Source organism: Panicum virgatum, chromosome 3K (assembly GCF_016808335.1).
Source record: "Panicum virgatum strain AP13 chromosome 3K, P.virgatum_v5, whole genome shotgun sequence".
In the NCBI taxonomy this organism is placed as follows: Eukaryota; Viridiplantae; Streptophyta; class Magnoliopsida; order Poales; family Poaceae; genus Panicum; species Panicum virgatum.
The window spans coordinates 5,751,077-5,764,730 of NC_053138.1; the positions used below are offsets into that span (position 1 = coordinate 5,751,077).

General features: G+C 44.9%; 1 protein-coding gene across 1 annotated transcript; it reads right to left on the minus strand.

Annotated features, from left to right (window-relative positions):
• Nucleotides 1–740: 740 nt before the first annotated feature.
• On the minus strand, nt 741–3,721 carry LOC120697061 (aquaporin TIP4-2). The gene is made up of 3 exons (XM_039980186.1): nt 3,325–3,721; nt 2,914–3,167; nt 741–1,462 (listed from the first exon to the last, which is right to left on the minus strand). The coding sequence occupies exons 1-3, from the start codon at nt 3,470–3,472 to the stop codon at nt 1,091–1,093; spliced, it is 774 nt and encodes a 257-aa protein (XP_039836120.1). The 5' UTR covers nt 3,473–3,721; the 3' UTR covers nt 741–1,090.
• Nucleotides 3,722–13,654: the final 9,933 nt, after the last annotated feature.

Genomic DNA, 13,654 nt, shown 5'->3' on the forward strand with positions numbered 1-13,654 from the left:
GTCTATTTTGCCATGTGGTGGGCTTAGGCCTACCGATCTAACGCTGGGCAGTATAGGCCTTTGAAGCCAAGCTTTGGCCTCTTTTCGCATTTTTTCGGTTGACCACTGTTCTTGGTCGCAGGAATAGGCCCATCGAAATGAGCCCGAAGGCCCAAATCAACTTCCCTAGCAGGATTTTCGTCACTTCATGGTATCTAAAGGGGAAGAATTCACATAGAAAGGACGAAGGTCTCTGAATGCAGAGCTGCGGACTGCTGAAATTCAGAAGCAATCTCACTGCACTTGCTGAAGCATTTGCATGGCGCCATGGCTTACTCTGCAAGGCCGCCGGCGGTTGTTCTTCAGTCTCTGTCTCGACGTGGGCACGCCCCCGGCGGTCGCACTCCCACACATGTATACGTTCTGGTAGGTGATGAGTCTTCTGCATTTTCCGTCACATAAACTGAAATTCAGTGAAAGAGTTGTAGTTCTGTGGCCGTGGCTAAGAACATATAGTAGTGCTGACCTGGAGTTTCAGTTGAGGGGAACCCAGCACAGGCACAAAATGTGCAGCCATAGATGGATGAAGTTCATGCACACCCTTCTGCTTGTAAAGTTCAGGAATCATTGGCTGGATCCGCAGGTCCAAAAACAGATGAGCTAAAATGCTTAAGTCGAAACGTTTAGTTTAATAGGGCTCTGCTTTGTTTTGGTTTCTAATTAAAATTAAAATACAGTATAACTAAACTTTGAGTGCTATGTACAAACCAAGAACAATTTGCTTCCGATTTCTTCTAAAAAGTAAAGTACAATCGTATACAATTTAACTCGAAAATCCCTTCACATCCCCATATTTCCTTTACATGGCTAACCAATACCCTTAATAATTCTTTTGACAGAGCCCTCTCAAAATAAGAAGCCCTTCACAGAAAAAAAAAGAAGAAAAGGGATGAAAAAAATAGGACCCTTAAGCCTATGAACAATTTCTACATCCAACAATTCCCTATACATGGGAACTAATTTTACAGCAACCTTCTCTAACTACCATGGCCAATGTACCATCTATATAAAAAAAACAACCATGCTCATCGCTCAACGGCGAGCCTGATCGTTAGCAGTCGCCGTTCAGCAGCGGCTCGTGCGTCTTGTTGACCACGAACAGGGACTCGTAGACGACCGCGGCGAGGGACCCACCCAGCAGCGGGCCGAGCCAGTAGACCCAGTGGTGGGTCCAGTCCCCGGTGGCCAGGGCCGGCCCGAAGGACCGGGCCGGGTTCATGGACGCGCCGGTGAAGTTGCCGCCGGCGAGGCTGTTGGCGCCGACGATGAGGCCCGTGAGCAGCGGGCCGATGCTGCGGGCCTGGCTCCGCGGGTCCAGGATCATGGCGTAGGTCACGAAGATGAGGGAGAAGGTGAGGATCACCTCCATCACCAGGCCCTGCATCGGCCGGATGCCAGCGCCCAGGGCGTGCACCGGGGTCACCTGCATTGCGCATTTGGAGAATGATCTTGTCAGCGTTGGTTGTAGCATCGATCGAAGTCATATGTACATGTCAGTCTTTTCTTTTTTCATTCTGTAGCTTTCTTGCTTCCTGATCAACAGAATACACTATTTCTGTGGCAGGTCAGGTCGGTAGTCGGTACCTTCAATGTTTCTTTTTGAAAAAAGGATGTTAATTCAACGTTTCTTTTTGAAAAAGGGATGTTAAAAAAAGATAGGTGAGTCCATCAAGTCTTAGCAGATAAGATGGAAGCTAGCTATATATATTATTATTACCACTGTCTAAGTTAATGGACAAGTATGACTAGTCACTTGGTTGTAAGCTCTTTTATGTACTAGCTCTTCTACTTCTGAAATGTCACACTCGATGGCTGCTTGGTAACTGAGTAAAATACACCACCGGCTTTCAACTTGGCTCAGGGTGTCATCTAGATCCTTAAACTTTCAAAATACACATTCAGATCCTTAAACTTACTAATCATGTCCGGTGAGATCCAAATCACAATTTTTTAAGCTAAATTGAAAGTTATATAATTTATTCAAATACAAAATTCTATACAAAACATATACACACAAAAACAAATCATAACAAATTTACTTGTACAATTATGTTGAAATACCATAGATCTGTATAAATTTTTTGTAGAAAAATGAAACTCATATGCTAAAAATTATTAAAAAAATAAATGGAATAAAAAGAATAAATTTTGGAAGAATCATTGGGAAAAAAATTTGGACATACTCGTATAGTTTTGAAATAAATTTTGGGACTCCACATCAGCATAACTACTTCCGCTTTATAACTTAAATAAAAATTGATAATTGGACTTTCCGACATAATTAATAAGATTGTGGGGCTAAATGAGTATTTTATAAGTTTAGGGAACTGGATGATACTACGAGTTTCAGGATCGACGATGTCTTTTACTCTTGTAACTTCACTAGAACTTTTAGGCAAATCAACGCTTACTTAGGCCAGTCTCAGTGGAGTTTTATGGAGAGTTTCATAACATTGAATATCATCAATTTTGCTGACGTGGCAAAGAGAGAAAGATGGAGTTTTATGGTATGGGAGGAGAGTTTCATCACCATGAAACTCATCTGGCCCGATTACCTAGTTTCCAGTCTAGATATCTGTGTCCATAAAACTCCCACTGAAACTGGCCCAACATCACCATACATATGAGAGGCTCTAACACGCGTTCCAGGTATACTCAGGCGGTCAGGCCCAGCCCAAATTCATTTGAAGACAGGCATGGCCCGCCAAAACCTCCCGAACAATCGGGGTCCGACAGCACGACACCAAGCCACAAGACTCATCGAAGAAGAACGCGAAAGTTTCATCCCCTTCCCCGGATCCTCCGGACAGCGTATTCAAGGATAGGATAGCAGAGTAAAAATAGGCAGGTAGATCTATGGATGGGCGCACGTACCAAGCCGCCGGTGAGGTAGCGGAGGAGGATGCAGGCGAGGGAGGAGGCCAGCAGCTGCGCGGCGACGTACAGCACCGTCCGGAGCTTGCTGAGGTGGCCGCGCACCATCATGGACACGGTCACCGCCGGGTTCAGGTGGCCGCCGGAGACGTGGAAGCCCGCCGTGACCAGCACCCCCGCCGCCAGCGCGTGCGCGATCGCCACCGCGGCCAGCGTCGCCATCGGCATGGCCTCGCCGGGCTTCCCGCCGGATCCTGCTCCAAGCCGCCGCCCGGGCAACAACAACCATACCAAAAGTTAGGGGAAAAAATCCTTTCTCTTCATCCGAAAAAAGAAGAGGGGAAAGAGAGAGAGAGAGAGGAAATTGGTCGGAGAGGAGTCGGCCAGGCAGCAGGGGGTGCATGGACGTACCGGCGGCCATGGCGGCGGAGACGCCGGTGAAGACGAAGAGGAAGGTGAGGACGAGCTCGGCCAGCACGGCGCGCACGCAGCCGGCGTCCTGGGCGTCGTCGCCGTCGTCGTCGTAGGAGTCCACAAACTTCCGCACCAGCTTCGCCATGGACGCACGGGCGATGGATGGAAGGATTCCGAGCCCTGCCGCCCCTGTTCTTGGCAGGGACGAAGGAGGAGGAGGGGAAAGCGGGGGAGGTAAAAGTCGCGGGTTTCCCTGTTGGCCCGAGGGAAAAGCGCACGGAAAAGTGCAAGGGGATATTTCGATTTCCAGTGCGGTGGGGCACGGGCGCTCCAGCTGAGTGGCGCCTCGCCTCGAATGCTCTTGTTTGTTTATAGAGGAGGAAGAACTGGGAGGCAGCCAGGAGGCGTGGGCAAACTTGTCCGGCATTCTTGTGGCTGTGGGGGTCGCCATCTCAGCCAAGGAAAATTTAGTAGCTGGCTGGACTGACAGTGAGGTTGTTGGTGTTGACATGGTTGATTGGTGTTCAGAGAGTGGTGTGGGCGGCTCGGTTTCTTCTTATCTTCTTTTCTTGAGGGGTGAGGTGACTAAACTGGTTTGGACGGCGAATTGGTTTACCTTTTTTTTATTTGATTGGCCAAATTTTGCAAAGTTTGGTTCGGGAAATATTGACGTGCGAATGTGACGGCAATTATACTAGGTATGTGTTTGCTGTGTTTTGTGGTCTCTTGAATGAATCCAGAGCACGCTACGTAATGTCATCGATAAGAAAAAGATAGGCAGATATCATGAGAGAAAATGAATTTTAGAAAAATAAAGTAGCAAATTAAAACTATAATTCCACAGCGCCACATGTAATAGGTAGGTAGATATAATACTCGTTACATGACAGCAGCAAAAAAAATGTTACAAAAAAGGCAGCAAATTAAAATTCTAGTTCCACAGCGCCACGTGTCATCTACCAGCGGAGTACTCCATTTCAAGCTGGCACATTTCAAATTAGTCTGCCAACTCGGAAAACCCGTCCATACAGATGGCACACACCGAGCAGATTAGACACCGGCGCTGGCGGTAAACAAAAGATTATCGATGAACTTGGGGGCCCCACATGCCGCGCCATACGTCTCTTGTACCTGACTCGTCGTCCACTTAGTCCTGAGCACATTTCTCACCAATTCCGGAAACGCCCTTGGTTGCTTACGTACCACGTCACTGTCCACGTCACTGTCCGGCCGGGACCTCACTAGTAGAGAGAGAGAGAGAAGAAAATAAAACAAGAGCAGTGATGACAGGTGACCTGACCTCTGCTCTTTATCTCTTTTTGAAAGTTACTCTGTTCTTTATCTCGTCGAGGCCGAAAGAATTGCATGCTAATACGCAGTCGCTAATTGTAATTAGCCGTGGCTGCGTGGAGTCTGATGCTGATTCAGACTCGCTGTTCGGTGTTGCCGGCCGCGCTGAGATCGATCCATCGATCTCGATCGCTTTGTGTCATGTGCCGGGGTTCAGTCAACTAGTCGAGGCTCTCTCTTGCGATCCGGCTGAAGTGCCGGACGGTGACTATTGCAAACGTTACATCACAAGTTGCCAGGGAGGTGGCTGCGGCGGGCTTATTTCGACTTTTGGCTCCATCTGCGTGTAAATTAAGGTTCCCAAACGACGGCATCTTACTCTAACTTGGACGTGTCGCTCAGGACCAGGGTGTCTGAATCGGAAGAACCCGTCGTGGCGTGCGGTTCATTTGCAGATATTTTTGCTCACGGTTGGATTGAACTACTGTATGAATCTTGACCGCGCGACGCGATGAATATACTTCCTTTCGTGTACTACCCAGCTGTATGTATCAAGGTACAGAAGGACCACAATGTGGCTTCATGGTGCCCAGTCAGCACCAGTTGATGTTCTGTCCTTTTTGCAAGTACGAAAAAGTGCACTGTGCCCAAATATCTTGCTGCTCCTTCTCATCCACATCGGCACCAGCTGAGTCATTCGAACGATTCCTAATGATTCTTATCCAGACTATAACCGGAATGATGAAGGCTCTATATCCACTCCAGTAGTCTGGTCCTCGCGTCGTCGACACAGCTAGCCGATTGCCCAGCACCCACCAGTGTAGGAAAGGAAACACAGTAGCTAGCTGAAAATATCTGGAGCGCTCTCTGTCTCTAATAAATATCTACTCTACGTCACTGTTGGGAATATCTCCCTTCTCTTCAACTTGAGTCTGCATGCAAGTTGCATGCCAAGTTGGAAATGACACCAATAATAGATATTTTCATGACTACTCCAGTACACACTACATATGGCCAGTGTGTGTAGGCGGCTTCATGACTAGTACACACTAGAGATGGCAGTTTCACCAATACTTGGGTTTGCAACTTTACAAATCAAAGTTATCAGCAAACATTATATAATTGTGAACTTCCACGGCTTTTCAACTGAATCTCAAATGCCAAACAAATCCACAATCTATTGCTACATGTTCTCTTCACGAACTGTGCATGATCTCATTGCAATGAAGTTTTAGAAATGCACAAAGTTCACGAAACACTACTACAAAACCGATTTATAGGGGCGGATAAAAACCTACTTTCCGCAGCTAAAAATAGTTGTTTGTTGGAGCACCCATGCCTAAAAACCAATTTCTATGGGTGGGTCATGTCCTCACCCGCCCCTAGAAAATTATTTTTAGGGGCAGGCCATGCCCCCACCCAACCCGACCCTACAAATCGAATAAAAAATTAAAATAAACGGCCGACAGCAGGTGTTGCGAGCCACTGCCGTGGGCTTCGCCATGCGTCGCGACAGCCGCAGATCTGCTCCCCGCGCCGAGCTGTCGCGCATCCAGCACGCCGCGCCACTGGTGCCATGCTCGGAATCGCCGCCGTGCCACCCCCCGCCGCTGCCGCGACCCGGTGTCGCGTCGGAGGGGAAGGAAAAGTCGAAGCTATGGATGCAAGGTGAGGGCGCCACTTGACTTCAGACCTCCACAACTCACCGAGATCAGCCCGAGACCGAGCTGCCCCCGCGAGCTCCGCCCAGATCTGGCCAAGGGACGCCCATGCGTTCGCCGGACTTCCGGCAACGTGCTCTGGTGGCGGCGAGATAGTGAAGAGGGAGGGAAAGGGCGCTAGGGTGGCGGCGCAGTTCCGCCCGAGCCGCCCGTCCGAGGCGACGTGAGCGGCTGTAGGTATTGGTCTTCAGATTCGGACAAAAAAAGGCACGCCACAATTCACCATTTAAGGTACATATATTCTTAGGCATTGAGAGGCCATATTTGGCTCTCTTGATAGCTTAATGTTTCTGCAGGAAGGAAGCATGTAAAAGTGTGTTGTTAGTATAATCAAATAAAGTGCAAATTATAGGATATGGAAGATGACGGAGATATAGCTTTTCATGACCTACCAGCATAGGCTAACATTTTTTTTCTTAACTCCAAAGTTCAGGCGAAATATAAGAAAAATTGCATATAATTGAAAACAATAGGGTTCATGCTCCGGCTTGCCTTCCCAAGCAAAGCTAGTTTTGGACTCTTCCGAATTTTGGTTCGGGTCTTCAACAACTTCAGTTAGATTAACTTGAGCCTCGCGCTGCTCACTCTCGAACTCGAAAATCAGCTCGTACGTTCCATCAGCGAGAGCGGTAGTGTCCAGATGAAATGCACATGCATGAGTTGTTCAATGAGAAGATGCAACTATTATTTCACTATAAAGTTGTAATCCAACAAAACTCAAGCTTGATTTGTAACACATTTTATTTACATTTCATTGGTGTGGTGTTCTCATAACATCATTACATGCAGCAATTTCTATTTTCCCAAAATAATTACAAGCCAAACATGTAGTACACATAACTGAAGCTAGATAAGGTTTATGGTCTTGATTTTTATGCACAGCACATCTCGTAGTGGTAATGTCAGCTCGTTTTATGCAGTAGATTTATTGTAGAAATTAGTGCAAAGCCACACCAGAACCTAAATTAGTTTATACAGATAAAAACATGCATGGTCTGGCACTCAAAATTTTACAGAACACTGAAACACATTTAAAAGATGCTACTGTGAAATTCTCAGATTTTATTGAGCATTAAACAGAGCATGGTAAATAAAAAATACAAATCTATGTCTGCAAAGATTAATTTTTAGTTGAAGTTATATCAGTAATCTGAACTTCCAATTTCTCTAGCTTAATGAACTATTCAAATCTAGTCTCTGGTAAAAGTCTCATATTTTTCAGAGCACAAGAATTATCTATACTGATTTAATGTATTCATTCATAGTTAAAATCATACGAGCATGTTAGACGCAAGAAAAATGCATCAAACTTTTTTCATAGCATCTATGTGGCAGTATAACACTACTGTAAAAGTTTCAAGCTTATAATAGATGTAGAACAACGTGAATAAATAAAGCTAACAAACTAGTGCATAAAGCAAGATCTAGCAAGAACTACATCTAGAGACTTGTTATGTTCATGAATCTTTTACAATAGTCTCAAAGTCTAAAGATTAACATACAGTCCAAAAATCATCCTTAGTGCTTTCCTATAACAAGAGGTATACATAAAAGCTATTTAAATTTACATTTAAATTAAAGCAAAAATTATTTAGAAACTGAATACGTGTCTGTAACGAAAGTTGTATATCTCAGAAAAAGGAAACTAAAACATTTTAGTTTGTATTTTTATAATTTTTATATGATTTTATATGGATTTGACAAAATTTCAACCTTGCGAACCAATCCTTGGCTTGTTGCGCTAAGGGCCCTAGAAAAAGCTCGATCCTTACAATGTCATCCCTGGGCGCGGCTGCAGCGGTGGGGTGAAATCCCCGGGGAGGGAGGGCTCGCTGGAGGTGGGGGAGTACGAAGGGGTCACCTGCAACCGATTTGAGGAAAGAGCCGAAACCAGAGGTGGTCGGGAGGGGGCTGCCAGCGTACAAGGGCTCGGCCAGCGGTGGCGAGGTCTGCTCCAGCGAGGTAGAGGGCCAGGGGAGCAGTCTGGTAGCTCATGGAGGTGCAGTGGGAGGAGGGGAGCATGCACAAAGTGTTGGGGAGGTCAAAGCCAGCTCGAGCGGCGGCTCGGCGTGCAGGGCGAGCTCGGCGACAATGGAGACAGCTGGAGCGAGCTTGGGCGCGAGCACTGGGGGGGGGGGGCAGGGCAGCTTGGGGAGGGGAGGAGGGGGCTGAAGCGCATCGGGGCAAAGCAGCTCGGCAATTAGGCGCCGGGACAGGTGACAGGTGCGTGGTGGCGTCAGGTGGTGGGCATGGCGTGGTGGCAGGGGTGCCGTGCCGGGCAGCGGTGCAGTGGCTCGGTCGAGCATAGCAGCAGGCGGCGGTCCTGCCATGTCGGAAGAGCACATGAGCAGAGGAGGGAGGGAGAGAGAGAGGGAGAAAAAAGGATAGAGAAAGAGAGAATCGAGCCCACTGGCTTGATTTCAATTTTTCTGAAAAGTTTTCATGTAAATTTGAAAAATTGTCAACACAAAAGTTGTAGGAAATTTAAAATTCTTCAACTTTTATTTTTGGGCAAAAGTTCATTTGAACTATAGTTTTAAAAATAATTTTTAATTCAAAAATTCCTTAGAATTTGAAATACTTTTCATTTCATATTCCAAGATTTAAATCTGCACCAAGGCTTCACTACACTTTTGTAGACCAAGTCAAGAGAACAGTGTGGGTATATTTGAGTAATTTGACTATACATGTTGAATTAATTTTGAAAAGTTATAAAGCACCCGATACTTAGCATATTCACACACAAACACAAGCATATACATACATACACATGCATACATACATATAAAAAATGCACTTTTTTAATTTACTCTTGGTTATTATGCACGATGTCATGTTTAGAATTTTACATTTAGTATTTTAAACACCTGGAGTGTTATAGGAGAGCAGACTATAGGGGTTCGGCCAACCCTCTACAACAGCCTTAACCGCCCACCTTTGGCTGAGTGGCTGTTAGGTGGGTCCCTAGCTTGGATATGGGTGTGCACGCGGTGTTTTTAGCTTATTTACTCGCGGTTGTGGGCCCTTCAATCAGTGTGCTTTGACTTGATTGGTTGGGAGTGTGCTTCTTTGCTTTCGTGGGCCCATAGATCCATATTCTGCCTAGTTGGCGGCCTCTCATTGGTTGGAGCTGTCTCTTTGGATCCATAGGGTGTGTTTTCTCCTTCTCTCTAAGGATAAATCACCTGCATATAAATATTTATCAACACTCGTGAAATTTGTCAGTAATAGCTCCTATCACTACTGTTGATATTTATTTTTCAAGTATTTATGTAGGAGTTGACAGTCTAAAATCGGTACTTAATTGCCGTTAACACCCTAACCTTTTATTATAGATTTGAACTTGTTGAACTTAAATAATCATCGATCTATGAACTTAAGACCTAAAGTATTGATGTACGAACTTGTAATGTTGTAACAATCGTGGCATGGATCTACCCCTACTCTTTCCATAGAACTCATTATGTAACTTGTTATGCATATACGTGATATTTGAGTATTGGATCTCTGAATGGGTTAATTGAGAACCACATTACTAAAGTCTTACAAGATAATTAATAAGTCTTACAAGATAATTAATAGGTCTCAGAACATAACTACTTAACTAGTAAGTTTTACAACATAACTAATAAGAAATGTTAATTTTTTCCTTGATGATTTTAGCTTCATAGTCAAATATGTATCCATGGCTAGTTGGATTTATCAATGCTTGCTTCAACATGCTAGATTCTTTTTTTATGGTATTTGAATAGGACCAATTTCTCATGCTGGCCATTAAAGAGCTGCAAATGTAAGAAGCCACCCACTACTCAACATATATTGGTTAACAAGGTCACTAACCTAAACACACCTGCTCAGGCTCAAGGCCCTCAACCAAATCAGAGTGCACAGTCTTAGGGCCCTCAACTAAATCAGAGGTTAAAGACAAACGAATGAAGGGGAATTTTGTTTGTGCAAGAATGGTTATTGAAGTGCCTAGACATATAATTCAACATGTTTTCGATAACCCTGCTACGAAGGTGAAGAGCTGTGTTGATCCAAGTATATATCTTTGGCCATACATTGAAGACGAAGTTTTGCATCTCCTTCTTTTTATTTTTGGTGTCACACTAATCGAAATAGAAGAGTACTTTTGTATCTAGGCATGTGGGGTGAACTAGGTGTGGAGAACTTATGGCCAAGGGATCTCAACAGAATGGGAGGGGTTCCTATACCAAGCAAGGCGGAGCAAAAAGCAATCCATCAAGCTGGAATTCATTTAGTGGATAGGTGAACAGAGTGTTGGATGTAATGGTACTTGTAGAAAAATGGTGTGTGCCGAGTTGTGGATCTTTTGGTCATTGCACAATTCACAAAAGGTAGCTGAGATGCGTTACTCACATGTGAGATGAATGAGTATGAATGTGTTGGTCTTAGTAATGAGTATTTAGTAGTGGTGGTCAATTGTTTATGGAGTTGTAGTTGCTTTCCATTTTTATTCATTGCATAAAGCAAAAAGAATACTAGTATGTTACTATTCAAGCTCTTAATTTTAACATTACGCTTAAAAACATCAGTTTGAAAATACGGTGGGGACCGTTTCACCCCCTCGGCCGCGTAAGTGCAGGAAATACATAGTTTTTTCCAATTTTGTTTTTGTTATTTGATAATATAGTATTGTTGACATTATTTTTTAACTCGTGTCTGGCCAATGCTGTGAAAAGGAAGGAAGTCGATAGTGGCGGGACTAAAAAGCCAATGGAGCAAATTCGAAGCTGGTAGCCTGTGTCATCAGAATAATTATTGGTCGAATCCTGACTCCATTGTGCGTCGTTATTTTAGTAATATTAGTTTCTTTTTGTCAAAGTTCATCATGTCATAATTGATAAGGAGTCTGTAACTTAGGATATAAATAAGCAGCCCTGCGGGCTTGTAAGATCATCACACGCCAATCAAACAAAACTTTACTATTCAAGCATCTACATTCTACATGCATCTACTTTTTCATGTCGACAACTTCGTCTTAGTTGCAGTACATTTTCTCTTTACGAGTTCTTCTGATCGGTAGGGTGTATCAGCTTGGATCTCTAGCTGGCTCGTAAGTTTCGCATATCGAATAACGTGGAAAGATCTAAAATTGATGGCACATCTCTTTTTCCTCTATTTATTTTATTTACAATTTATCAAATACCTTAGATTCTAGATTTAAGTCTTATCACTTTTATCTAATCTAATTTGCACACCAGTTATCGAGTTCTACTTATCGAACGTGCTTAGATCAGGTTAGGTTAGTCTTTATCGATTTCCTTGCTCAGTTTTAATTACGTTCACAGTTATACTCATCGAAGGTTCTAGGCCCCTAGCATTGAGATATGTTGAGTTTTGGTGATTTCTGGATGGAAGAATGGTTGGTTGATTTTACTGTGGCCGGTCATCTGAAGCAGCGTGAGTAAAAGGCATATTTTGTGGAGTCTTTTGTGTAAAAATTGCTTTAGTTTTTCCATTTTAACATGGGAATTAGCACGCATGTTATTATTACTAGGTGATTTTCCCGTGCATTGCTGCAGGATTAAATTAGTAATTTTTAATAAATTCTCAATCAAAATTTTTTATAAAAACTAAATTGAACACATAGAAAAATAGAATTCGATTAGATAACCCAGCAAACAAAGTGGAAAAGAACAATGCGGCTGCCAGGCCTGAAAGATGATGGGTCTTGAATCTTTGCGCTGCGCTGATCGATTCATCTTCATCTTCTAAATACCATTTGTTGCATTTATTTTTAATTGTTATTATGAGTGGGTGTATCAATGTTAGAAGGTAGAAAGATCATATAGAAAGTCTGATCTAACTGTAACACCCCTGTGTCAATCGTAATGCTAATTACGTGTTTAATCACTATTTAGGGCTAAGCGATGTCATTAGCTGGTTAATGACCGTCGTTAGTACTCAACCCTAATCGAACTTTGAGCGCGTATTTCTCCCTAATCCGAGCTCCAAATCAATTTTCGCCCAAAAGCAAAGTTGTAGATCTTCTCTTCCTCTACAACTATTATTTTGGTCAAATTTCATGTTGCTGTGCGAAAATTTTAGTTTTGGGCGCTCCAAAATTGAATCTGTTTTGCCCAAAACCCGGAGGTTCCGGGTTTGGAAACCGGAAGTTCCGAGTTGGAAACCGGAAGTTCCGGTTTTGCTCTGTTTTACCTACTCTGGCGCCCATACCGGCGACTGTGCCGCCGGCGACGCCACGCGTCGAGCATCCCGGCGAACCTCGCCCTCCGTGCGCCGCCCTTATCCTCGCGCACACCCTGTAAGCTTCTCTTCCCTTCCCTTCCCTTCCCTTCATCTCCGACCTCGAGCTCGAGCTGAGCCGGGCCCGAGCAGCCCCGCCACGGAGCGCCCCTGCGCCGGCCTTCCCTCGCCACCCCGCTGCGATTCCTCGCACCCTAGGCCGCCTCGCTTCGCCCCGCACCTGCTCCACTCCTCCTAGAGCCGGGCAGAGCCCCTGCTCACGCGCTAGAGGCGCCGCCGCGCGCCATCAGCGCCGCCACCCCCTGCTCGCCATGGAGCTCCACCCTCCGCCCTCTCTCTGACCAAGCCGACCCACCCACGGGCTCCCCCACGCGCCGATGATGCTCCCAGGCCCGAGCCCGCCCCGAATCGGCTGCCGAAGCGCCGCCTCCGCCGACGCCGACCACCGCCGGGTGCCGACCGCCGCGGACATGCCACCTCCGAGCACCTCCTCGCGCTCCAAACCCACCTACAGGTTCGCGCCGCTCTCCTCTTGCGATTCCCCCACGGGGCCCTCGCCGCCGGCGAGCTTCCTCGCCGAGAAACGGTGGCGCCGCCCCCATGTCGCCCTCCCCTGTTTCACAGGCCGGCCAAGGGTATGGTTGAAAGGAAATAAAAGATTCTAGGGGCATTTATGCAAGAAACCAGGGACTGGTTTGTAAGGTTTAGTTAAGTTTTTCTTAAAATCTTGTTGTGAACTTGGAAAATCGTAGTAAATCATAGCAAAATCATAAATACAAACTAAAATTTGTTGGATTCCTTGTTCTAAGATCTACAACTTTACTTAAAGGTTGATCTTCAGTTTCTAAATAGTTTTTATTCTAATTTAAATGTTATTTTAAGTGGTTGCAAGCTTTGAAAATGCATAGTAAATAGTATAAAAATGGCAAAAAAGTAAAACTAGTTGGATTAGCTTTGTTTTGCCATGTATAACTTAGAAAAAATATGTAACCTACTGGTTGTTTAATGTTTCTATGATGTATTGATTTAATCGTGGTTAATGCTTGTTTTACTTTGTTTATTTAATATCTGCAGTTCTGGATGTT